The sequence below is a fragment of the Nerophis ophidion genome, linkage group LG10 (assembly GCF_033978795.1).
Source record: "Nerophis ophidion isolate RoL-2023_Sa linkage group LG10, RoL_Noph_v1.0, whole genome shotgun sequence".
Classification (NCBI taxonomy): Eukaryota; Metazoa; Chordata; class Actinopteri; order Syngnathiformes; family Syngnathidae; genus Nerophis; species Nerophis ophidion.
The window spans coordinates 45,151,411-45,178,692 of NC_084620.1; the positions used below are offsets into that span (position 1 = coordinate 45,151,411).

General features: G+C 40.6%; 1 protein-coding gene across 1 annotated transcript in view; it reads left to right on the forward strand.

Annotated features, from left to right (window-relative positions):
* LOC133560878 (carboxypeptidase Z-like) overlaps positions 1-25,456 on the forward strand; it is a 46,500-nt gene extending 21,044 nt beyond the window's left edge. Inside the window, exons 5-11 of the mRNA XM_061913893.1 lie at positions 953-1,188; positions 3,623-3,784; positions 3,926-4,084; positions 6,228-6,363; positions 10,074-10,213; positions 10,310-10,409; positions 24,859-25,456. Coding sequence (XP_061769877.1) covers positions 953-1,188; positions 3,623-3,784; positions 3,926-4,084; positions 6,228-6,363; positions 10,074-10,213; positions 10,310-10,409; positions 24,859-25,211 — 1,286 coding nt within the window. The 3' untranslated portion in view covers positions 25,212-25,456. The remainder of the gene's footprint in view (positions 1-952; positions 1,189-3,622; positions 3,785-3,925; positions 4,085-6,227; positions 6,364-10,073; positions 10,214-10,309; positions 10,410-24,858) is intronic.
* Positions 25,457-27,282: the final 1,826 nt, after the last annotated feature.

Genomic DNA, 27,282 nt, shown 5'->3' on the forward strand with positions numbered 1-27,282 from the left:
CCTGGAACCCTCAAGTTGCTGGCACGGCTGCTCTACCAACCGAGCTATGCCGCCCCATACATACCTGAGATCGGTAGGTTGTAAGTTCAAACCCCGGCCGAGTCATACCAGAGACTATAAAAATGGGACCCATTACCTCCCTGCTTGTCACTCACCGTCATGGGTTGGAATTGGGGGTTAAATCACCAAAAATGATTCCCGGGCACGGCCAGCGCTGCTGCCTATACTGCTCCCCTCGACTCCCAGGGGGGGGATCAAGGGTAATGGGTCAAATGCAGAGAATAATTTCGCCACACCTAGTGTGTGTGTGACAATCAATGGTACTTTAACCTTAACACACACACACATATAAATGTGTATATGTGTGTAAATGTGTGTATGTATGTTCATATATACATTATATATATATATATATATATATATATGTAGAAAATACATAATACCCTAAGAAATCTGCAAATAAAATGTTTATTTTTTATGTAAAGATTTAATTATTTCTCAAATTTGTAATTTTAAAGTGTGGTGCTGTCAAAATTCAGATGAATCACACTTTTGCATTTGGATGAATCCCAATAAATTACTTCCATGTGTAATTCAAAGTAACTTAAAAAAAACAAAACAACAGTACTGTCAAAATGTCAAACAGGAAATGTTTCAAAATCTAGAACTTGAATGCACGTCATTTATTTGTTGAAAAAGCGAGCACACAATTGATGTCTGCTCTCTAGTTTTTGCAAGGACCCGATCACGAACAACTTGCTCACCTTTCATTGAAGCATCCGCCGTTCAGGTTAAGGAGCATAAACTGTGTGATGAATCGGAGTTTTTACTTGATAATGTTCTGCGATTCGTGGCATGTGTTCAAGTATTAACTTGGAAAGCCCTAGAAATAATAAAACAAAACCAAGTCCCACTGCTAACAAGTCTTCATATTTACATGTATTTCCTTCAGTTGAGCCAGAGATGAAGTTTGTGGCCAACATTCACGGCGATGAAGCCGTGGGCCGCCAGCTGCTTATCTACCTGGCTCAGCACCTTTGTTCGGAATATCGCCTTGGAAACGAACGTGTGCGGACGCTCATCAACACCACTCGCATCCACATCCTGCCCTCCATCAACCCTGACGGCTTTGAGTTTGCGTTATCCGGACAAAACGACAGGAGCGGCGGCGATGAAGACAACGATGAGGTCAGTTTAACAAAATGAGAAAAAAAGTTTAGGTGCTACAAGGCGAGACTCGTACTTTTCTACCCGAAAAGTATGAGTAAAAAGTGGAAACCTGGAGGGGAACTGCACTTTCACAATCATGAAAGACATGACGACGGATTCATTTTTTATTTTTTTTATGCATTCCAACCAACATTACCGGTTCTAAATTGGCTGTCAAAGTGTACCAACATGTCGTAATACGTTATCGTCCTGATACTATCCAGGTGAGAAGCATGATTTATGATCTATAATAAGCAAAGAGCAAATAAATGAGGAAGCTCTTGATCATGGCACCGTTATAAATTGTTTTTTCTGATAAGTCCCAAAATGTAAATGGAGTATTGATGGTGCTTTTTGGATGTTTGTTTATTAGGTTTTATGGGTGGAATAGAGGACCTCCCATTGGCTCTGCTGTAAGTGGACTTTCATTTACGTTTATTTTACGAGTTGCATTAAAATCCATCCGTCATGTCTTTCATAATGATTGTAAATAGGCAAAATTCCATAAAAAGTGCAGTTCCTCTATAACGAAAAAGACTTTAAGTTGAGCGTCTTATACATGCAGTATAATGTAGTAAAAGACACCTTCCTAACAATTTGTATTATGTACAATATGCACACTGCAAGTATATATATAATGTAGTAACAAACACCTTCATAACAATATGTACAATATACATACTGCCTATTTATACATATATATATATATATATAATGTAACATAAACCTTCATAACAATATGTAATATGTTTTATATACACACTGCAAGTATATATAATGTTTTATATAAGGGTGATGGGTCAAATGCAGAGAATAATTTTGCCAAACCTCGTGTGTGTGTGACAATCATTGGTACTTTGACTTATATACACACACTGCATGTTATGCTTGGAGGAAGGAGTTGACGGCACAACTACCGGGGGGCATGATGGCTCTATGATTTATTATATTTATAAATGGGTTAAATAAATGGGTTGTCTTTGTATAGCGCTTCTCTTCCTTCAAGGTAAGCGCTTTGACACTACTTCCACAATTACCCATTCACACACACATTCACACACTGATGGAGGGAGCTGCCATGCAAGGCGCTAACCAGCATCCCATCAGGAGCAAGGGTGAAGTGTCTTGCTCAGGACACAACGGACGTGACAAGGTTGGTACTAGATGGGGATTGAACCAGGGAGCCTCGGGTTGCGCATGGCCACTCTTCCACTGCGCCATTCTATATGAAATAATCAACAATACTAATAAATAAACTATAGAATGGTGTGTGACAAAATCCAAGAGTGTTTGTATGTGAGGCTATGTGTGTGATTACCTGTAGTGTGTGTTACCTAGTTTTGTGTTGGGTGAGAGGAGGGACAAAGCAGGAAGGCAGTCTGTGATCATGCGAGAGGTAGAGATCTAAGGGAGGCAGTCCAGAATCTAGAGCGGAACAACAAGGGCTCACAGGAGAGCTTGGGAAAAGCACTGCGTGAGAACAACACAGAAATCAGACATGGAGGGGTGTGAGAGAGAGAGAGAGAGAGAGAGAGAGAGAGAGAGAGAGAGAGGGAGAGAGAAAAGCTGGAGTCGGCTTATGGTACACGATAGAGGATTAAGTTCCTGCGAGGATCCTTGGGTCCACTGGTTCTTATACCGCTCGCCCTCATCAGTCCCAGGTGTGCAGATCTCGGCGCGCTGCCAGCGGAGGTGCCGGGGGAAAGCAGGTTTGAGCCCAGGCCGTGACACTGCAAATATATATATAATGTAGTAACAGACACCTTCATAACAATATGTAATATGTACAATTTAAACACTGCAAGTATATATGTATATATATATATATATACATATATATATATATATATATATATATATATATATATGTATATATGTATATATATGTATATATATATATATATATATGTATATATGTGTGTATATATATATATATATATGTATATGTATATATATATATATATATATATATATATATATATATATCTATAAAATGTAGTAACAGACACCTTCATAACAATATGTAATATATACAATGTACACACTGCAAGTCTATCTACAATGTAGTAACAGACACCTTCATAACAATGTAATATGTACAATATTTACCATATTTGATAATTTTAAACAAACATAGAAGGAGACAGCGCTCATAAGTTACGCTTAAGTTGTTTTTCAGGAGTCACCACAAAAGGAAACAGCAAACGTAATGTTACATAAAAGTTGTGGGTGAAAAAAGTCATTAGCGTTGCAGAAATAAAGTCTTTCCAAAAAATTGGTAAATTAACGAGGAAAAAGTTTGTCTAAGTCTAAGTCTAATTGTAAAAGTCAATCACTGTACCGTCATTGGCTGGTTGAGCAGTCATTCATTTCAAATGTTTCACCATTGATCTCTTATGTGTACATTTGTCAGGGTCACAGATATATTTCTTCCAACGTTGGCCGAAACAACGCCCAGAACATCGATCTAAACCGAAACTTCCCAGATTTGACGTCCATCGTTTACAGCCGACGTCGGCAAAAGGCTTACCGAACAGACCACGTCCCCATCCCTGACCATTACTGGTTCGGCAAGGTACAGGAAATGTCCATAAAATGGCTTGCAAGTGACAAGAAGTGTCCATATATGGCCTCAATAACAAACTCACTGCATTGACTTGATGCTTCTATGAATTGTTTCATTCTCTACTTTTTTGGTCACAATGATAAAAAAAAGGTAGCACCTGAGACATACGCCGTGATGAAATGGATCCGATCTCTCCCATTCGTGCTGTCCGCTAACTTCCACGGGGGAGATCTGGTGGTGTCGTATCCTTACGATCGCTCCAAACACCCGCTGGATGTTAATCTCTTGTCTCCTACGCCGGACGACAAGGTAAGAGTCATTCATATCAGAAGTTGTATTTTGTTCAAAAAAACATTGTGATATTAGGAGTAAAATGTTTTAATATTGAGGAAAAACATCTGAAAGTTACGCGGTTATGTTGTAATTTTGCGGAAAACATGCATCAAAAATATTGTTAAAACCTACAAAACCCAAAACCAGTGAAGTTGGCACGTAGATGAAAACAAAATACAATGATCTGCAAATCCTTTTCAACCTATATTCCAAATCAATAGACTGCAAAGACAAACTACTTAATATTCAAAATGAAAAACTTTTGTTATTTTTTGCATATATCTGGAATTTGATGCCTGCAACATGTTTAAAAAAAGCTGGCACAAGTGGCAAAAAGACTAAGAAAGTTGAGGAATGCTTATCAAACACTTATTTGGAACATCTCACAGGTGGATGCGTGAGCAAATCGTCCAACAGTTTAAGAACAACATTTCTCAACGAGCTATTGCAAGGAATTTAGGGATTTCACTATCTACGGTCTGTAATATCATCAAAAGGTTCAGAAAATCTGGACAAATCACTGCACGTAAGCGATGATATTACGGACCTTCGATCCCACAGGCGGGACTGCACCAAAAAGCGTCATCAGTGTGTGAAGGATATCACCACATGGGCTCAGGAACACTTCAGGAAACCACTGTCAGTCACTACAGTTCGTCGCTACACCTGTAAGTGCAAGTTAAAACTCTAGTATGCTTAGCCAAAGCCATTTAACAACAACATCCAGAAAAGCAGCCGGCTTCGCTGCTTATCTAAGATGGACTGATGCAAAGTGGAAAAGCGTTCTGTGGTCTGACCAGTCCACATTTCAAAGAGGAAAAAAAACATCCGGACTGTTATCGGGGCAATGTTCAAAAGCCAGCATCTGTGATGGTATGGGGGTGTATTAGTGCCCAAGGCATGGATAACTTACACATCTGCGAAGGCACCATTAATGCTGAAAGGCACAAACAGGTTTTGGAGCAACATATTTTGCCATCCAAGCAACATTATCATGGACGCCCCTGCTTATTTCAGCAAGACAATGCCAAGCCACTTGTAGTAAAAGAGTCTGGGCACTAGATTGGTCTGCCTGTAGTCCAGATCTGTCTACCATTGAAAATGTGTGGCGCAATATGAAGCTTAAAATACCACAACAGACTGTTGAACAACTTAAGCTGTACGTCAAGCAAAAATGGGGAAGAATTCCACCTGAAAAGCTTCAAAAATGGGTCTTCTCATTCCCAACCATTTAGTGAGTGTTATTAAAAGAAAATGCCATGTAACACAGTGGTAAAAATGCCCCTGTGCCTACTTTTTTTTGCAATGTGTTGCTGCCATTAAATTCTAAGTTATTGATTATTTGCAAAATAAATATAAATAAATGGGTTGTACTTGTATTGCGCTTTTCTACCTTCAAGGTACTCAAAGCGCTTTGACACTACTTCCACATTTACCCACACACACATTCACACACTGATGGAGGGAACTGCCATGCAAGGCGCTAACCTGCAGCCATCAGGAGCAAGGGTGAAGTGTCTTGCTCAGGACACAATGGACGTGACGAGGTTGGTACTAGTTGAGGATTGAACCAGGGACCCTCGAATATGAATATATATATATATATATATATATATATATATATATATATATATATATATATACATATATATATATATGTTGAAAAGGATTAGGAAATAATTGCATTCTCTTTTTATTTACCATTTACACAACGTGTCAACTTCACTGGTTTTGGGTTATGTAATAATGTTGCTGAAATTTAATAAAAATCGGAGAATAGACAAGTTAGTCTTAAGAAAAGGCATAACTCTATAGATGCATGAATGGTTTGGCCTGGTTTTAAAATTTTATTGTAATTAATAATTAAAATGTCACAAAAACTCTTCGTTACTAAACGATAGAATATGTTTTAAAAGTAAAAGATGTAATGTTCGAATGTTTCAAAAACGACAATTTATATTTTGTTACAAAAAGTGGGAAGGTCACAAACATTACTGTATTGTTTTTCATCAGGGTATTAATTAACTCTGTAAAACTTGTGGTTCCTGTATTTTAGCATTTTAATTGTTTCTAAAGTTAAAAAAAAAACATTTTTTAATTAATGTTTTAAATTGTCAAGGTGTTCAAGTTCCTGGCCAAAACCTACGCAAGCACCCATGAAAGCATGTACACCGGAAACACTCCCTGTGGGTCCGCTCACACCCACAGCCAGAGGGGGACCGTGAACGGAGCACAGTGGTCCAGCAATGCAGGAGGTGAGGCAAGACATCCTTCACAAGTTGGTGCCTGGGGGAGTCTTTGTTTTGGGAAAAAAAATAAGTAAAAAGCGGCAAGTTTTTTTGTTCAAGGAAAAGTTGTGCAAATATACCCGTGTTTTTAGTAAATACTGAAAAAAGAGAAGAAATGTTGCGTCCCAAAAATACAAACCCATGTCTATTTTAAAGGCCTACTGAAACCCACTACAACCCACCACGCAGTCTGATAGTTTGTATATCAATGATGAAATATTAACATTGCAACACATGCCAATACGGCCGGTTTAGTTTATTAAATTGCAATTTTAAATTTCCCGGGAGTTTTTTTTCTTGAAAACGTCGAGTAATGATGACGTGTACGCTTGATGTCACGGGCTGTTAGGAAATATGAGCGCTGCGCGCACACACAGCTAAAAGTCATCTGCTTTAACCGCATAATTACACAGTATTTTGGAGATATGTGTTGCTGAATCCTTCGCAATTTGTTCAATTAATATTGGAGAAGTCAAAGTAGAAAGATGGAATTGGGAAGCTTTAGCCTTTAGCCACACAAACACACAGTGATTCCTTGTTTAAAATTCACAGAGGTGAAACTTTACTATGGATCACAGCGAACATGGATCCCCACCGAATGTCAACCAGCAGGTTTCAGTGAGAAAATTGTGGTAAAAAGTCGCTTATTACCGGAGATAAGCTGAGCTTGTGCCGCCCATAAAGCTGCCGTCGACTTCCCTGAGACATTGGCGTCAACACACCCGTGGACACACACCTCCGACTATCAGGTAATGTTAAACTCACTAAAACACTAGCAACACAATAGAAAGATAAGGGATTTCCCAGAATGATCCTAGTAAATGTGTCTAAAAACATCTGAATCCGTCCCAATGCAATCACGTTTTTTTTTTCTAGTCCATCCATCCATCCATTTTCTACCGCTTATTCCCTTTCGGGGTCGCGGGGGGCGCCGGCGCCTATCTCAGCTACAATCGGGCGGGAGGCGGGGTACACCCTGGACAAGTCGCCACCTCATCGCAGGGCCAACACACATAGACAGACAACCTTCACACTCACATTCACACACTAGGGCCAATTTTAGTGTTGCCAATCAATCTAGTCCGTCGCTTTCAATATCCTCAAACACAAATCTTTCATCCTCACTCAAATTAATGGGGAAATTGTCGTGTTCTCGATCCGAATAGCTGTTATAGTTGGAGGCTCCCATTAAAAACAATGTGACGATGTGAGGAGCCATCAACATATGACGTCATCGTCTGCAACTTCTGGTAAAGGCAGGGCTTTTCTGTTAGCAAGCAAAAGTTGCGAACTTTATCGTGGATGTTCTCTACTAAATCCTTTCAGCAAAAATATGACAATATCGTGAAATGATCAAGTATGAAACAAAAAAAAGGGCCTGCTATCCCCGTTTGAATAAGAAAATCTCATTTCAGTAGGCCTTTAAAAGGAAATGTAGCAAGAATAAAGTCGAAAGTGCTGCGGTACTTTTTGCAAAAGTCGTGATATTACGGTACAAAGTTGTAATACAAAAAAGTAATTTTTATTTTCACACAATGATAGTGTTTTGCTAAAACAGTTTAAGGTTATATTTGTAGAACTAAAAGTGTAAACAAACAAACAAACAAACAAAAAACTCCAGACGCTCCTCTTCTTTGTGTGTATCGTTTACTTGTGAACTTCCATCCATCCATTGTCTACCGCTAGTCCCTTTTGGGGTCGCGGGGGGTGTTGGAGCCTATCTCAGCTGCATTCGGGTGAGGGCGGAGTACAACCTGGACAAGTCGCCACCTCATCGCACGGCAAACACAGATAGACAGACACAGGGGCGCCGAAAAGGGGGGGTAAAGGAGACTGATTCTAGGGGCCCATGATGGAGGGGGGCCCAGAGAGGCCCCTAATGATGATGAAATCATATGAAATTATGTGTTTTGGAGCTCTGTAAATATTCTTTTCATGAGCCCAAAATTCCTAGCGGCGCCCCTGGACAGACAACATTCACACTCACATTCACACATTAGGGCCAATTTAGTGTTGCCACACTTAATCATTCCAAAAACGTCAAACACTAAAGATGTGGGAAAAAAATGTATAGCAAAATAAAGCGAGTGTGTTTCAGTAAGAGTAAGAGTAAGGTTAAAAAAAACTGTGTGGCTCGATTCCATCATACCTGACTTCCATAACCCATAATGCACTGTGTCCAAACCTAATTACCACACAGATCCTTCCGCCATAAATGCAATTAAACAGTTACATATTTTTCACTGTATTAAAGCTGTATAAAATAGTACATTATGGAATTATTCACACAAGTGAAGTGAATATTTATATAGTGCTTTTCTCTAGTGACTCAACGCGCTTTTAAATAGTGAAACCCAATATCTAAGTTACATTTAAAACAGTGCGGGTGACACTGGGAGAGGGTGGGTAAAGTGTCTTGCCCAAGAACACAACGGCAGGAACTTGGATGGCGGAAGCGGGGATCGAACCTGGAACCCTCAAGTTGCTGGCACGGCCACTCTACCAACCGAGCAATACCGCGCTATACACAAATGTAATGATTACAAATAAAGTGTGCTTTATATTTTATACCCTATATTTATACCCTATATTTTATACCCTAAGCATGCAATATATACATTTTTGTATTGTTCAAATAAATAGTCCTATTTTGGCTGAATACACATAAATGTAAATCATCTTAAATAGCATTTAGGCTCCTACACCTATTTTAGGAATTAAATAGTATACAAATTAGTATTAAAAAGTGCACCAAGAAACACGTCACAAGGTTACACAAACATTTTTTTTGTTAAAATCACTATATAATAATAAAAAACTTAAATGTGTTCAAATGTTATATACTGTATATATATATATATATATATATATATATATATATATATATATATATATATATATATATATATATATATATATATATATACACACCGTATTTCCTTGAATTGCCGCAGGGCATATTGTATGCGCCTGCCTTGAATCACTGCCGGGTCAAACACGCTTCCCAAAATAATTAGCGCATACTTAGTATTACCGCCTGGTCAAACTCGTGACGTCATGAGGGACACTTACCCTGTCATCATTTTCAAAATGGAGGAGGCTGATTTCAATACAGGTAATTTGAAATCGCATAAAGGGAAGAAGATTAAGAGCTATTCAGTAGGATTTAAGGTCCAAGCTTACATCACACTCAAATTTTTACTGCATGCCTTTGGTATGTGCCGGAGTGAGAAGAGGTTTTAAAATAATCAGCGCATGCTTACTTTTACCGTATGCCTTTGGTAAGCGCAGGAGTGAGAAGAAGTTTTAAATTAATTAGCGCCCCGGCGGCAATTCAAGGAAATACGGTATATATATATATATATATATATATATGTATAAAACACTTTTTTGTATTTATTTATATTTATTTATTTTATTTTATTTTATTTTTTTTATTTTTTTTTTTTTAAACTATGAAAAATACTTATTGTATTAAAAAAAATATTTATTTTTACGATGCATTTGTAATATAAGAATGAATTATTTTTGGTTAATAAAAAATTTACCAAATTAATCATTATGTTACTGGAATTAATTAATATAAAAAAAATATACATATATATTTTTTAAGGCATCGAGAGCTTAAAATTACAATAGTTGTGAACATCTTCCATTTTTATTTTCTTTTAAATCAGGCATGCAAGACTTTAACTATCTCCACACCAACTGCTTCGAGGTGACGATGGAGTTGGGCTGCGACAAATTTCCCCCGGAGGACGACCTGTTCATCAGCTGGCACGAGAACCAAGAAGCCATGTTGTCCTTCATAGAAGCGGTTGGTGAAGACACGACCCCTTTTTTCCGACGTCTCTAAATGTCGTTTTCTTGGTACCACCTTGTCATCTGTTCTGCCTGGTATCACTTTTTTTAGGCCCATCGAGGGATCAAAGGCATCGTGAAAGACGTGGAGGGAAACGGCATCAAGGGCGCCAAGATCACTGTGCGAGGGATACGTCACAACATCGCTGCAAGTACGGTTTGACATGTTCATTGCCTCACTATTTCAAAGCACAATCCAGTGGCATCAAAATACTACATTTAGTGTGCCAGGTTTGGAGTCAAAATCGTAAGATAAGTCTAGAAACGGCTTTTTTGGTCAGTTTTCCACAACATGATGTCAGAGCTTAATGCTAAGCTACATGGCTAATAACATTTTTGGGGCTGCCTTCAACCACGGGTCTTTATCTAATTTTCTTATGGCTGATAGTCCAAGTCAAATTGGATTTGTTGAAAATGAACCAATGCATAAGCGAGAAAAGGGCAAATGGAATTATCGCCTCACAATAATCTTATTAGAATGTAAGATTAAGTCATAAAATGATGGTTGTCAAATTGTCAGTATACAAATAAGTGTGTCTCTAATCAAATTAAATGAACAAAACACCACCGTTTTAACATGTCAAAATGTTTTTTTAATGACAAAAACAAAAAATATTGTTTCAAAAATAATACAGTAGAATGTACAACAAACATCTACCGTATTTCCTTGAATAGCCGCCAGGGCGCTAATTAGTTTAAAACCTCTTCTCACTCCTGCGCTTATTCAAGGCATCCAGTAAAAGTAAGCAGGTGCTAATAATTTTATAACCTCTTCTCACCCCTGCGCTTACCAAAGGCACGCAGTAAAAACTTGTGTGATAAAAAAAATAAAATTAATAAAACATTATTCTGCGGCCGCGGCCCGGTGGTTGAGGACCACTGCTATACAACATCTCATCGCACCCACTTTTATACCATGCTACCGGCGTGCCGGCCAGACGCATGCATTTCGCTGCTGTTCATATGAGATTGCAATGCATACTTGGTCAACAGCCATACCTTTTACACTGATGGTTGTGATATAAAACACTCTTACTAATATGCGCCACACTCTGTGAAACCACACCAAACACATTTCTGGAAAATATCGGCTCTGTAACACATTATAAACGCAACATAAGAATTACCCATAATGCCATGCATCCATGACTCTTGGCTACGGTATATTATACACGCGCCCCCAACCCCGCCCTCCTCAACCGACGCACGGAGGGGCGTGCGGGGGCGGGGTTTGGTGCTAGCGTATAATATAGCCAAGAGTCATGGATGCATTGCATTCTTGGTAAGTGTTATGTTGCGTTTATAATGTGTTACAGAGCCGATGTTCTCCAGAAATGTGTATGTCATTCTTGTTTAATGTGGGTTCACAGAGTGTGGCGCATATTAGTAAGATTGTTAAAGTTGTTTTATATCACAACCATTAGTGTGATCTCTATGGCTGTGGAAAGAGACCCCTGGTTTACACATATTAAAAGAAAAAAAACCTCCTACGCCAATTTGAAAAGGACGACCGAGGTTAGCGTCACTCGTGACGTCACGAATTTGACCCGGCGGTAAATGTAAGCATGCGCTTATTAAATTTGGGGAGTGAGTTTGACCCGACAGTAAATCAAGGCAGGCGCATATTACATGCCCGGCGGCTTCAAGGAAATACGGTAATAATAATGTTACTCTGTACAGCGAATATGGACATCGACATCAACATAATGATATTCCTAAGTAATTAAACAGGACAAATGGGAAAAAATTTAATAAAATACATTTTTTTTAAATCTTCTACTGGCAAACACATCATCAGCAGTTTCTCCATATACTCGTGGATAAATGTTCGCTGTCCAAAACATGATTTTTAACGGCCTTTATTGCGTGCTTCACTGTGGTCTTAATCGACGACTCCGGCTCCAAATTGCTCTGCCAAGTTGGAGACATGCACACTTTTGTCAATGATTTTTTTCTTGAATTCAATGATTGGCTTCCGCTTCTTCTTCTGAGAATTCTCCTTCTCACTCACCTCCTTTTGTTCCCATGTTTGGAAAGTTGTGTTAACCATCAATAGCAAGCAAGAAAATGTTTATGAAAATGTTCTGAGCGAGTGTCCAGACTTCGTATCGCCTAAAATAACTTTATATTGCCTTAAACACCTTCATAAAAGCCTTAAATAACCCCAAACTTCATATTGTCTTAAATAACCACAAACTTTATATTGCCTTAAATAAGTTCATCCATCCATCCATTTTTTCTTCCGCTTACCCGAGGTCGGGTCGTGGGGGCAGCAACCTAAGCAGAGAAGCCCAGACTTCCCTCTCCCAAGCCACTTCTGCAGCTCCTCCCGGGGGATCCCGATGCGTTCCCAGGCCAGCCGGGAGACAAAGTCTTCCCAACGTGTCCTGGATCTTCCCCGTGTTCCCCTCCCGGTCGAACGTGCCCTAAACACGCCCCTAAGGAGGCGTTCGGGTGGCATCCTGACCAAATGCTCGAACCACCTCATCTGGTTCCTCTCGATGTGGACGAGCAGCGGCTTTACTTTGAGCTCCTCCCGGATGACAGAGGTTCTCACTCTAAGGGAGAGCTTCACTACCCGGCAGACGAAACTCATTTCGGCCACTTGTGCCAGTGATCTTGTGCTTTCGGTCATAATCCAAAACTCATGACCATAGGTGAGGATGGGAACGTAGATCAACCGGTAAATTGAGAGCTTTGCCTTCCAGCTCAGCTCCTTCTTAACCATAATAGATCGATACAGTGTCCGCATTACTGAAGACCACACACTGATCCGCCTGTCAATCTCACTATCAACTCTTCCCTCACTCGCGAACAGGACTCCGAGGTACTTGAACTCCTCCACTTGGGGCAAGATTTGTTCCCCAACCCGGAGATGGCACTCCACCCTTTTCTGGGCGAGAACCATGGACTCGGAATTGGAGGTGCTGATTCTCATTCCAGTTGCTTCACACACTGCTGCGAACCGATCCAGTGAGAGCTGAAGGTCCTGGCCAGGTGAAGCCATCAGGACCACATCATCAGCAAAAAGCAGTGACTTAATTCTGCAGCCACCAAACCGGATCCCTTCAATGCCCTGATTGCACCCACAAATTATGTCCAGCAAAGTTATGATCAGAATCGGTGAAAAAAAAGCAGCCTCTGCAAAAAGCAGAGACCTAATTCTGTACCCACCAAACCGGATTCCTTCAATGCCCTGATTACGCCTACAAATTATGTTCATCAAAGTTATAATCAGAATCGATTAAAAAAAACAGCCTTGGCGGAGTCCAACCCTCACTGGAAACAGGTCCGACTTACTGCCGGCAATGCGGACCAAGCTCTGACACTGATCACACAGGGAGAAGACCGCCACAATCAGACAGTCCGACACCCCATACTCTCTGAGCAATCTCCACAGGACTTCCCGGGGGAGACGGTTGAATGCCTTCTCTAAGTCCACAAAGCACATGTAGACTTGTTGGGCAAACCCCAATGTACCCTGAAGGAACTTACCGAGAGTGTAGAGCTGGTCCACGGTTCCACGACCAGGACAAAAACCACACAGTTCCTCCTGAATCAGCCGCAGAAATAGGAGAGCCTACTACAGATTCTCCAGGCACTGCTTCCCCATAGGAAGACTTGTTGGTGGGATTGAGGAGGTCTTCGAAGTATTTAATCTACCGATCCACAACAACCGCAGTCGATGTCAGCAGAACTCCATCCGCACCAAACACTGTGCCAACAGTGCACTGCTTCCCCTTCCTGAGGCGGCCGTTGGTGGTCCAGAATTGCTTCAAAGCCGTCCGGAAGTTGTTTTCCATGGCTTTCCCAAATTTCTACCATGTCCGAGTTCTTCCCTCCGCGAAGTACACCGCTTGGCCTGTCTGTACCTGTCCGCTGCGTCCGGAGTCCTATGAGCCAAAAGAACCTGATAGGATTCCTTCTTCAGCTTGGCGACATCCCTCACCGCCGGTGTCCACTAACGGGTTCTCGGATTACCGCCACCACAGGCACCAACCACCTTGCAGCCACAGCTCAAATCGGCCGCCTCGGGTGGTATTTGAAACTCTCTCTGTCAGGAGACTCTGCTAGACGTTCTCAGCAGACCCTCACTATGCGTTTGGGCATGCCAGGTCGGTTTGGCATCTTCCCCCACCATTGAAGGTAACTCACCACCAGGTGGGGATTGGTAGAAAGCTTTGCCCATCTCTTCACCCAAGTGTTCAAAACATGAGACCGCAAATCCAATGACGTTCCACTTACCAAGAGCTAGCTTATGTAGCCGAGGATAGGACCGCCAAGTGGCCTGCCTTCGACTACCGCCCAGCTCACTGTGCTCGCGACCTCTCTGGCCCCTCCCATGAGTGGAGAGCCCATTGGAGGGGGGACCCACGTTGCTTCTTTTGGTTATGCCCGGCCGGACCCCATCTGAGTCCTTAGTTTTTCTTTTTCAGCGAGGTCTTCGAGCTGTACTTTGTCGGATCCCTCACCTCGGACCTGTTTGTCTTGGTAGACCCTATGGGCAACATAGCTCCTAGGATCATTGGGACACCCAACCTCTTCTACCATAATAAAGTGGCAGCTCAGAGAGGAGTAAATAACTTCATATTGCCTTAAATAACCCCACACTTCTAATTGCCTTAATCAGCTTCATATTGCCTTAAATAACTTCATATTGAATTAAATAACTTCATATTGCCTTAAATAACCCCAAACTTCATATTGCTTAAATAACTTCATATTGCCTTAAAATACTTTGTATTGCCTTAAATAACCCGAAACCACATTTTGCCTTAAATAACTTTGTATTGCCTTAAATAACCCCAAACTTCATATTGCCTTAAATAACCCCAAACCATATATTGCCTTAAATAACTTCATATTGTCTTTAACAACTTTATAATGCCTTAAATGGCATTATGAAGAGTTCTGCACGGGCTGCAGGCGGGCGAGGGAGGCCTGGCTAATGCCTACATACAGGGCATTGCAGTAGTTTAAACGATTCGAGATAAAGGCGTGGATTAATTTCTCGAGATCATGTCCTGATATGGCTATTTGGTGTAATTGATAAAAGCTTTTTTGAACGACGCTGCTGATTTGTTTTTTGAATTTAAAATCTTAGTCGAACTTTACCCCCAGGTTTGTGACCTAGTCGCTGAAATACGGGGTCAGAGTGCCGAGGTCAATGTTGGGGGAGGGAGAGCAACTTGGACCAAACAACATAACTACTGTTTTGTCTTCATTTAGGCTTGGGAAGTTAGCTGAAAGCCAGGCTTTGATGTCGTGCAGGCAGTCAATGAGACGTTGAACCGTGTTATTTTGTGCCATGGGAAAATAGATCTGGCAATCATCGGCATAAAAATGAAATGCAATACCATACTTCCTAAAAACAGAACCAAGGGGGAGAAGGTAAAGCGCAAATAAGATTGGGGCAAGGATTGAGCCCTGGGGGACCCCGTGTGGTAAAGGAGCTGTGGAAGACATACAACTGTCTATTTTTACACAAAAACTCCTGTCGGCTAGGTACGACCGGAACCAGTTGAGGGCGGTGCCCATAATACCCACACAGTTCTCAAGGCGAGTGATTAAGGTGGCGTGGTCGACGGTGTCGAACGCAGCAGACAGATCTAAAAGCACCAGGACAAAAAATTTACCAGAATCAGTTGACAGCAGGATATCGTTAAAAACTTTTAGAAGCGCTGACTCTGTGCTGTGGAGGGCTTTAAAACCGGACTGGAACAGCCCAGTGATACCATTATCCTCTGAGAAGGGCAACAACTGACTGTAGACAACCTTCTCTAATATTTTGGAAATGTATGGAAGATTAGAGAAAGGTCTAAGGCAGGGGTCAGCAACCCAAAATGTTGAAAGAGCTATATGGGACCAAAAATACAAAAACAAATCTGTCTGGAGCCGCAAAAAATTAAAAGCCATATTACATACAGATAGTGAGTGTCATGAGATATAAATTGAATTATGAGGACTTAAAGGAAACTAAATGAGCTCAAATAAAGCTACAAATGAGGCATAATGATGCACTATGTACATATAGCTAGCCTAAATGGAATGTTAGCATCTATTAGCTTACAGTCATGCAGTGACCAAATATGTCTAAATAGCACACTCCACATAAGTCAATAACATCAACAAAACTCACCTTTGTGCATTCACGCACAATAAGTTTGGTGGACAAAATGAAACAGAAAAAGAAGTGGCATAAATCACGTCTTAGAAAGTTGGAGAAAGTTATACAAGTAAACAAACAAGGGTAAATTCAAGGAGCGCCAAAATTAGTAGGACAGTGAAGCATGTTTAATGCAAACATTGTGTTTTATAGCAATTAGGGAGGTTTGTGTCATGTTTGTCCTCCTACAGAAACCAAATTAAAAGAAAATATATGTTTTTTTTCCATCATCATTTCCATTTTTCATATATTTTTGAAAAAACTCCAGAGAGCCACTAGGGCGCCGCTAAAGAGCCGCATGCGGCTCCAGAGCCGCGGGTTGCCGACCCCTGGTCTAAGGTTACAGAGGAGGGAGGGGTCGAGGCAACAACTTCATATTGCCTTAAAAAAACTTCACATTTCCTTAAATATTTTAATATTGCCGTAAATAACCCCACACTTCATATTTTCTTAAATAACTCCATATTGCCTTAAGTAACCCCAAACTTCACATTGCCTTAAATAACCCCAAAATGTATATTGCCTTAAATAACATAATATTCCCTTAAATAACCCAAACAGATGAGCTCATGTGATGATAAATTGTCATGAAATACTGCACAATGCACATCTACTCATATTGGCCATTTTAAGTTGATAGAAAGAGCCAAATGTCTTATCAATCACTAAATCTCTTATCAATCCTAAAAGTGCTTGTCTGTGATTTAAAACCATCTTTGTACAAAAAGCCACACACCATGTATGGCTAAAACACATCAAACCCAAATCAAAGGCCTACTGAAACCCACTACTACCGACCACGCAGTCTGATAGTTTATATATCAATAATGAAATATTAACTTTGCAACACATGCCAATACGGCCGGTTTAGTTTACTAAATGGCAATTTTAAATTTCCCGCGAGTTTCTTGTTGAAAACGTCGCTGAATGATGACGCGTGCGCTAACGTCACAGACTGTCAAGAAATATTAGCACTGCACCACTAGCGGCAAAAAGTCGTCTGCTTTAATCGCATAATTACACAGTATTCTGGACCTCTGTGTTGCTGAATCTTTTGCAATTTGTTCAATTAATAATGGAGACTATAAAGAACAATGCTGTTGGAGGAAAGCGGTGGATTGCATCTGTCTTTAGCACCGAGACACAGCCGGTGTTTCTTTGTTTGTTGTGAAGCAGAGCGGTCAAGCGAACATGTTTCCTCTACGTCAACCAGCATGTTTTTGGATAGGAAAATTGTGATATATATCTTACCGGAGACATCATTGGATTATTCGTCGTCCTGCAGCAGCTGTCAAAAAAGGCAGCTTTGAGATTGGCTCCTCGGCTTCTCTTTGAGACACTGCGTGTTCACCGCAGCCATCCGACCTCGGGGTATGTCTTTACAATCTTTACAATCTCACCAAAACACTATTAAAACAACAAGCAGATAAGGGATCTTCCAGAATTATCCTAGTAAATGTGTCTAATTACATCTGAAACGCTCACACTGCCGCCGCCTTTTTTTTTTTTTCCAGTCCTTCACTATCTATCCTAATCTTAATTCACTAATCTTTCATCTTCGCTCAAATTAATGGGGAAATTGTCGCTTTCTCGGTCCGAATTGCTCTTACTGCTGGTGGCTCCCATTATAAACAATCTGAGTATGTGTGGAGCCCTGCAACTCGTGACGTCACGTGCACATATTTCCGGTAAAAGCAGGGCTTTTTTATTAGCGACCAAAAGTTGTAAACTTTATCGTCAATGTTCTCTACTAAATCCTTTCAGCAAAAATATGGCAATATCGCGAAATGATCAAGTATGACACATAGAATGGACCTGCTTATCCCGTTTAAATAAGAAAATCTCATTTCAGTAGGCCTTTGAGGATACAAACAACACTCAATCTGCGACAATACTTCTTCTGTTAAAGTCTCTGACTTTCTTCTTCTTGTTCTCGCTGACAACAATAACAATTCCTCCTTTTGTTTGCCTTCAAGTAAATCTGGGCGGCGTCATCCCAGCACTCGTTCACACTCCTCCCAACACTGGACCACATCTTGCTGTGCGCCAAAATCCGTACAGTTGTTAGTACTCACTCACTCGCACGCCGCTGTGTTGTAAACAAAATGTCACGACTTATTTACATCTTTCATAAACACACAAGACTTGTGTTGTTTGGGAACAGTTGGTAATGCTTATGTGCAGTAAAACGTTTCATGGAGTCAACTCACCTTAGTGTGTGTTCCTAAATTTGTGTTCTAGATCTTAGATGAAGAGCGCAGTTAAGATTTTGGTTTACAGAGGAAAGAACTAAAAACTAAAGTTTTAGCCATTTTATTTTCTCAGCGCATACATTTGTCTAAATATGGCCAAAGACACACATTATTCCTGCACGTTGTCCTCATCACTAAAGGAAAAATCTAATCTGCTGGAGAGAATTCCACTGACATTTTCAAGTACCGTATTTTCCGGACTATAAAGTGCACTTAAAATCATTTGTTTCCCTCAAAACTCGACAGTGCACCTTATGACCCGGTGTGCCTAGTGTACGGAGGAATTATGCTTGCTTACCGACCTCAAATCTGTTTTACTTGCATACTTGCCAACCTTGAGACCTCCAAATTTGGGAGATGGAAATGTTTGTTGGGGGGTGCAGGGTTTGATAGTAGCGGGGGTGTATATTGTAGCGTCCCGGAGGAGTTAGTGATGCAAAGGGTTCTGGGTATTTGGTCTGGTGTGTTTATGTTGTGTTAAGGTGCGGATGTTCTCCCGAAATGTGTTTGGAGTGGTTTCACAGTGTGGCGCATATTTGTAACAGTGTTAGTTATTATATGACCACCCTCAGTGTGACCTGTATGGCTGTTGACCAAGTATGCATTGCATTAACTTATGTGTGTGGAAAAGCCGTTTGTATGGAGGAAAAGCAGACGTGGCGACAGGTTGTAGAGGACGTTAAAGGCAGTGCCTTTAAGGCACACCCCCAATATTGTTGTCCGGGTGGAAATCGGGAGAAATTCGGGAGAATGGTTGCCCTGGGAGATTTTCGGGAAGGGCACTGAAACCCGGGAGTCTCCCGGGATGGTTGACAAGTATGTTTACTTGGTACATGGTGAAATGATAAATGTGACCAGTCAAACATAAGGGATACGTGTAGACTGCAATACGATGGCAATCACACATAGGAGATACATGTAGACTGCAATATGACTCAAGTAAACAACACCAACAATTTATATGTTTCATTGAAAATATAGAACATAACACACAGAGCTCAAAAGTCAATCAAAATGTTTTAGTACGACTTTTGTAAGCTATGAAGCTGCACCGCTGGATGGATTGTACTGTGCTTTAACGTACAAGTGTTATTATGGTGTGTATATAAGGTAAGACATATTATCTGGCGTTTTGTTTCGCAATGTTATGCAAAATAATATTTTCTTATCTTCCGGTACCTGCTGATCTGTATTTGGATCTGCATAAGTCCTAAAAAATTGCACGCGTCCGCCTCTGTAGTCCGTGAGGAACCCATAGTAGATAAGCTTCTTCTTTTTCTCTTATCGTCTTGTTATGGGATTTTCATGCTCCACTGTTGCCATTTCTAATATAAAGTAGTGTAAAGTTCTTACTTATCATTTATATCCGTCGGTAAACTCACCATTGAAGTGCTAAAACATACCGGTGTAGTGAGTTTTAATTATTCACCCCAGGAACTTTAGTTATTAGAGAGTCCCGGTGGGACATTTTTTTCACGGGGTACATTGTTGTTGTTTCCGGATGAGGAGATGCTGCTCCGTTATGAATTTAAGTAAAGTCTGAATGTCATTAAAACAGTTAGCTCCATCTTTTGACACTTCTTCCACTCCCGTCCTTGCACGCTACACCATGACAACAAAGATGACGGGTAGAAGACGCTGCAGAAGGTGAGCCACGTAAAAAGGACCATCCACAAAACGCGGCATCCTGAAGCGACTGTCAGAAAGAGGCTTGAAGATGATATGTAAAACATAATCTATGCAACATTTTGACCAAAGAACCACCATTACATGTTATGTAGACCAAAAGGAAGTGTTCTACATTTAGAAAAAAGAAATAATAGTATGACTCCTCTAATGCGCCCTATAATCCGGTGCGCCTTACATATGAAAAAAAATATCAAAAATAGACCATTAATCGGCAGTGCGCCTTATAATCCGGTGCGCCCTATGGTCCAGAAAATACGGTGTAATAGATGATAAAGTGAACTGGAAATCTCCTATTAAAAATATACAACATAACGGAGCAAGAAACACGTCAATAATGAACAAAAATCCCTCCATATTTTTTTACTACTCGCTAGTGTTACTACATCTGAGTTATTTTGCAGAAATGTGGGAAATAATTATAAAAGTACCTTAAATGCACTAAAAAGTGTTACAAAAAATATCAATTAGAATAATAAATAATGTTGGATATAGAAAACATGCAAATACTTTATTAATTGAAAACTATTAAAATTCAATGATTTGCAAACAGCTAAAATTATGTACAAATCAAAATATAATATGCTTTCCAAGAATATTCACCAATTCTTCTCAACTAAGAAGGAGAAATATAACCTTAGGGAAAAACTAAATGAAAACATTTGTATGCATGTACGACACTTACAAGCTTTAGTATATTAGCATGTAGAATTAAATTATGGAATGAATAAAGAAAATAAATCAAACAAAGTATCGATATGATCCAATTTAGGAAACTGTTCAAACTCCCAGTGTTTTCAAAGTACAAAGAAGAAGAATTATGATAAACGTCATGAGTTATGATTTTTTTTTTCCCCCGATGGAGAGAACTGCTGTATTTCGAACACATTGATGAAACTTGTGTACAAATTGAGAATAGGTGTCAAACATCTGTGTTCGTAATTGCTTCGTAGTGAAAACAGGGGAAGAGTAGATAAGACTTGTTTTTTCTTACTCCTTTTAGGACATGGTGTAAAATAAAATGAAAATATGTCAAATATGTGTTGATACTGCTCCAAAAACAAAACCCAAAACCAGTGAAGTTGGCACGTTGTGTAAATCGTAAATAAAAATAGAATACAATGATTTGCAAATCCAATAAGCGACATCAGCGTGTAAAGGATATCACTCAGGAACACTTCAGAAAACCACTGTCAGCAACTACAGTCGGTCGCTACATCTGTATGTGCAAGTTAAAACTGTACTATGCAAAATGAAAGCCATTTATCAACAACACCCAGAAAGGCCGCCGTCTTTTCAACCTATATTCAATTAAATGGACTGCAAAGACAAGATATTTAATGTTCGAACTGGTAAACTTTATTTTTTTGCAAATATGAACTCATTTGGAATTTTATCCCTGCAACATGTTTCAAAACAGCTGGCACACGTGGCAAAATAGAATGAGAAAGTTGAGGAATGGTCATTAAACACTTATTCAACATAGAATTCCCGTGACCTTCGATACCTCATCAAAAAGAGACATCAGTGTGTAAAAGGATATCACCACATGGGCTCAGGAACCCTTCAGAAAACCACTGTTAGTAACTACAGTCAGTCGCTACATTTGTAAGTGCAAGTTAAAACTGTACTATGCAAAACGAAAGCCATTTATCAACAACACCCAGAAACGCCGCCGGCTTCGCTGGGCCCGAGCTCATCTAAGATGGACCGAATCAAAGTGGTCTGACGAGTCCACATTTCAAATTGTTTTTGCCAACTCTGGACGTCGTGTCCCCCGGAACAAAGAGAAAAAGAACCGTCCGGATTTTTACAGGCGCAAAGTTCAAAAGCCAAAATCTGTGATGGTGTATTAGTGCCCAAGGCATGGGTAAGTTACACATCTGCGAAGGCACCATTAATGCTGAAAGGTACATACAGGTTTTGGAGCAACATATTTTGCCATCCAAGCGACGTTATCAAGGACACCCCTGCTTATTTCAGCAAGACAATGCCAAGCCACGTGTTACAACAGCATGGCTTCATAGTAAAAGAATGCGGGTACTAGACTGGCCGGCCTGTAGTCCAGACCTGTCTCCCATTGAAAATGTGTGGTGCAATATGAAGCGTAAAATACCACAACTTAGACCCCAGATTGTTGAACAACTTAAGTTGTACATCAAGCAAGAATGGGAAAGAATTCAAACTGAAAAGATTCAAAAATGGGTCTCCTCAGTTCCCAAACGTTTACTGAGTGTTGTTAAAAGGAAAGGCCATGTAACAGTGGTAAAAATGCCCTTGTGCTATCTTTTTTTGCAATGTGTTGCTGCCATTAAATTTTAAGTTACCGTATTTCCTTGAATAGCCGCAGGGGCGCTAATTAATTTAAAACCGCTTCTCACTCCTGCGCTTATTCAAGGCATGCTGTAAAATTAAGCAGGCACTAATAATTTTAAAACATCTTCTCACCCCTGCGCTTACCAATGGCATGCAGTAAAAAATTGAGTGTGATGTAAGGATACCATCATGAAAAGCACATTTAATAAAAAAAACGTTATTATGGTTATTATTTTCAGCACCGAAGGCTTGGAATAACCTACAATGGAATATTCAACTTAAAACCCTTGTTACATCAAATGAGTTTAACGCTTCTGTGAAAGGATTGCAGTCTACCTTGTCTGTATGCACATGATTCATATGAACAAGTTTTAATGTTGTAAATGTGATGTTTTATGTGTTGTTTACTGTTTTTAATGTAACTTTGCCGCTGCCCTCTTGGCCAGGTCTCCCTTGGAAAAGAGATCTTTGATATCAATGGGATTTTACCTGGTTATAAAGGCTATCGCTAAATAAAAAAATAAATGAAAAATGTTCTTACCTTTACTTATAAATTAAATCCATGCCAGCTCCTTCTGATCAATATAGAAGTATTCCTTATCTTTCTTCAATTTTAAAAAGTCTCTCAGAAAACTGCTATCAGACCGCTGCTATCAGTTAGCTCAGGTGTAGGCGACTTTCCCTCTCGTTCTGCTCCGTGGGTGATCTCTTTATCCCAGGACCACCAGGAAAGGACATGGCTTGAGCAGTTTGACTTTGTTAATTTTCCAATAAAACCTCAGTCCAGGTCTCTCTTCCGCTCGTTTGCCGGTATCTTGGGCACGGCTGCTACTGCTAGCGTGTCCTGCCTGTCTGTCATACTGTCGGCTCCACAGGGGGTACATGTATATTAATAAAACATAGCTGCTTACTGTTCTTTTTAGCATACCGGTATTCAATCGATTGGACCTTAAATCCTACTGAATAGCTCTTAATCTTCTTCCCTTTATGAGATTTCAAATTGTTGAAACTCCATTTTGAAAATGATGACAGGGGAAGTGTCACTCGTGACGTCACAAATTTGACCTGGCGGTAATAGTAAGCATGCGCTAATTATTTTGCGAAGGCAGGCGCATATTACATGCCCGGCGGCAATTCAAGGAATAAGGTAATCATTATTTGCAGAAAAAAACAACCAACAAAGTTTCTCAGTTTTTACATTAAATATCTTGTCTTTGTTGTCTATTCAATTGAATTTAAGTTGAAAAGGATTTGCCAATTATTGTATTTTGTTTTTATTTACGATTTGCAAAAAGTGCCAACTTCACTGGTTTTGTACATTACCACCAACAAGTTAAATAAATAAACAACTTCAAATTAGAATGATTTTACATTTTTCCCAGTCATATTAATATACATTATGTTGTTTTTGTCAGAACTTGGAGTAAGGAGAGAACCCAGATGCAGAGAGGAAGTTAAAAAATAAAACTTTTATTTTGAAACAACCTTTTACTTCCAATGCAAAAACTTTTTCACAAGAATAATCAACACGCGGAAAAAATAATTCCGAGGATAAACAATTAACTCAAAATCACTCCACAAAAATAAGGAAGAATACTAATCTAAGGAAATTCTAACAAAAAAAGGAATATCAATAAGAATAAACGAAAAGCGCTCCTACAGGAGGAAAAAAGACCAAACGACCTATAAATACACTAACTCTTGATAACAAAAAAAATCACTCAATCAATGAGGCAATAAATACGAAATTTGGAAAAACAAAAACTCACCAATTAGGTAGACAAAGGATAACCAAGGACGCTCGAAGGAGGAAAAAAGTAAACTCAAAATTACAGAAAAAACTGCTTGATCCAAAAAGGGGGAACCAGGAAAACAGGAGCAAGACAAGGAGGTATTCAAGGACAGGGACATGGACGCTAGAAAGGCACGATAGACGAGACAATCTGGCACAAGACAAAAGGAGGCGTGATCTTAAATAGGATATGAGAATGATGGGAAACAGGTGGAAACAATCAGGGATCAGGGATGACGTCAGACTGGTGACACAAGAGGAAGGGATAGTGATCTGAAACAAGAGGGTAGCATTTCAAAATAAAACACGTGAATCACAAGACAGAAAAACCAAGACAAGACTTCCCTCTTTTTTATTATTATGAACATATTTCTTTTTCTACATTTTAGCTGACCAGGGGGAGTACTGGCGCCTCCTCACCCCAGGCACCCACATAGTGACGGCCACGGCGCTGGGCTACACGCGTGCAACCAAGATGGTCCAGATCCCGCCCACAATGCACAGCGCGGGGCGAGTGGACTTCGTGTTGGAGAAGGTGGCGATGGAGCCTCTCCAGCTGCAGGAGGAGGAGGAGGAGGCGGCCGCCTACAACCGCTTCGACCCCAACAACCAGTACGAACGCTACATCCTGATGGCCGACATCAGCTCCGCCGGAGAGGAGCGTGTGGAGAAGCCCTGGTGGTGGAGCTACTTTGTCCTGCCAGGCGTGCCCTCTCCCACATGGTTGCTTAAAACCCACTAAATTGACCACTTTTTTCACCATCCTGCAACTCATTTCAGCGCTTACACGTCTCTTTCCTCCTCATTTTCCTTCTTCATATTTATAGTTGGCACATCCTTTGTATAAATGTAACATTACTCTGGTACGCTGTAATCAAGGTAGCTGGCCACTAGAGGGCGACAATATTCAACTTTTTGCTCAGATAGGGCCTTGTTTATGTGTTTTTTTTCCCCCCCCTGTAAATACACATTTTTGATGACTTTTCATTCTCTGACTATTATTGAATGAATTCACCATTTAGGAAGAGTAATAATACAATTAATTATAGTAAAGAGGATAAAAATGTTAATGTTTATTAACATTTTTATCCTTTTTTACGAAGGAGGAGCTGAGCCGGAAGGCAAAGCTCTCAATTTACCGGTCGATCTACGTTCCTATCCTCACCTAGGGTCATAAGCTTCGGGTCATGACCGAAAGGATAAGATCACGGGTACAAGCGGCCGAAATGAGTTTCCTCCGCCGGGTGGCGGGGATCTCCCTTAGAGATAGGTTGAGAAGCTCTGCCATCCGAGAGGAGCTCAAAGTAAAGCCGCTGCTCCTCCACATGGAGAGGAGTCAGATGAGGTGGCTCGGGCATCTGGTCAGGATGCCACCCGAACCCCTCCCTAGGGAGGTGTTTAGGGCACGTCCAACCGGTAGGAGGCCACGGGGAAGACCCAGGACACGTTGGGAAGACTATGTCTCGCGGCTGGCCTGGGAACGACTCGGGATTCTCCGGGAAGAGCTGGACGAAGTGGCTGGGGAGAGGGAAGCCTGGGCTTCCCTGCTTAGGCTGCTCCCCCCGTGACCGGTCCTCGGATAAGCGGAAGAAGATATATGGATGGATGGAAGGATAAAAATGTTAATGTTTATGTGGAGAGGCGGAGCCGGCAGTCCGACAAAGAGGCAGGGCACGCCGGAGCCCGGCCCAAGATGGCGGAGAGGAGGCAGGGACGGCGCTTGTGACGGCCTGAATGTCATTAAAACAGTTATCTCCATCTTTCGACACTTCTTCCACTCCCGTCCTTGCACGCCACACCGCTACAACAAAGACGACGGGCAGAAGACGCCGTCGAAGGTGAGCCACGTAAATAAGAAGCGACTGTCAGAAAGCGGCTTGAAGATGATCTGTAAAACATCATCTATGCAACATTTTGACCAAAGAACCACCATTACATGTTATGTAGACCACAAGGAAGTGTTTTAAATTTAGAAAATAATAACAATTAGAGATGTCCGATAATGGCTTTTTTGCCAATATTCTGATATTGTCCAACTCTTAGTTACCGATACCAATATCAACCGATACCGAAATATACAGTTGTGGAATAAACACATTCTTGTGCGTAATTTTCTTGTGATGCCCCGCTGGATGCATTAATCAATGCAACAAGGTTTTCCAAAATAAATCAACTCAAGTTATGGAAAAAAGTGCCAACATGGCACTGCCATATTTGTTATTGAAGTCACAAAGTGCTTTTTTTTTTTTAACATGCCTCAAAACAGCAGCTTGGAATTTGGGACATGCTCTCCCTGAGAGAGCATGAGGAGGTTGAGGTGGGCGGCGTTGGGTAGGGGGTAGCGGGGGTGTATATTGTAGCATCCTGGAAGAGTTAGTGTTGCAAAGGTTTCTGGGTATTTGTTCTGTTGTGTTTATGTTGTGTTACGGTGCGGATGTTCTCCCGAAATGTGTTAGTCATTCTTGTTTGGTGCGGGTTCACAGTGTGGCGCAAATTTGTAACAGTGTTAAAAGTTTTTCATACGGCCACCCTCAGTGTGACCTGTATGGCTGTTGACCAAGTATGTCTTGTGTGTGTGAAAAGCGGTTGATATTATGTGACTGGGCCGGCACGCAAAGGCAGTGCCTTTAAGGTTTATTGGCGCTCTGTACTTCTCCCTACGTCCGTGTACCACTCCGTACAGCGGTGTTTTAAAAAGTCATTAATTTTACTTTTTAAAACCGATACCGATAATTATCGGTATTACATTTTAAAGCATTTATCGGCCGATAATATCGTCAGTTCGATATTATCGGTAAATGGCAAATGGGTTA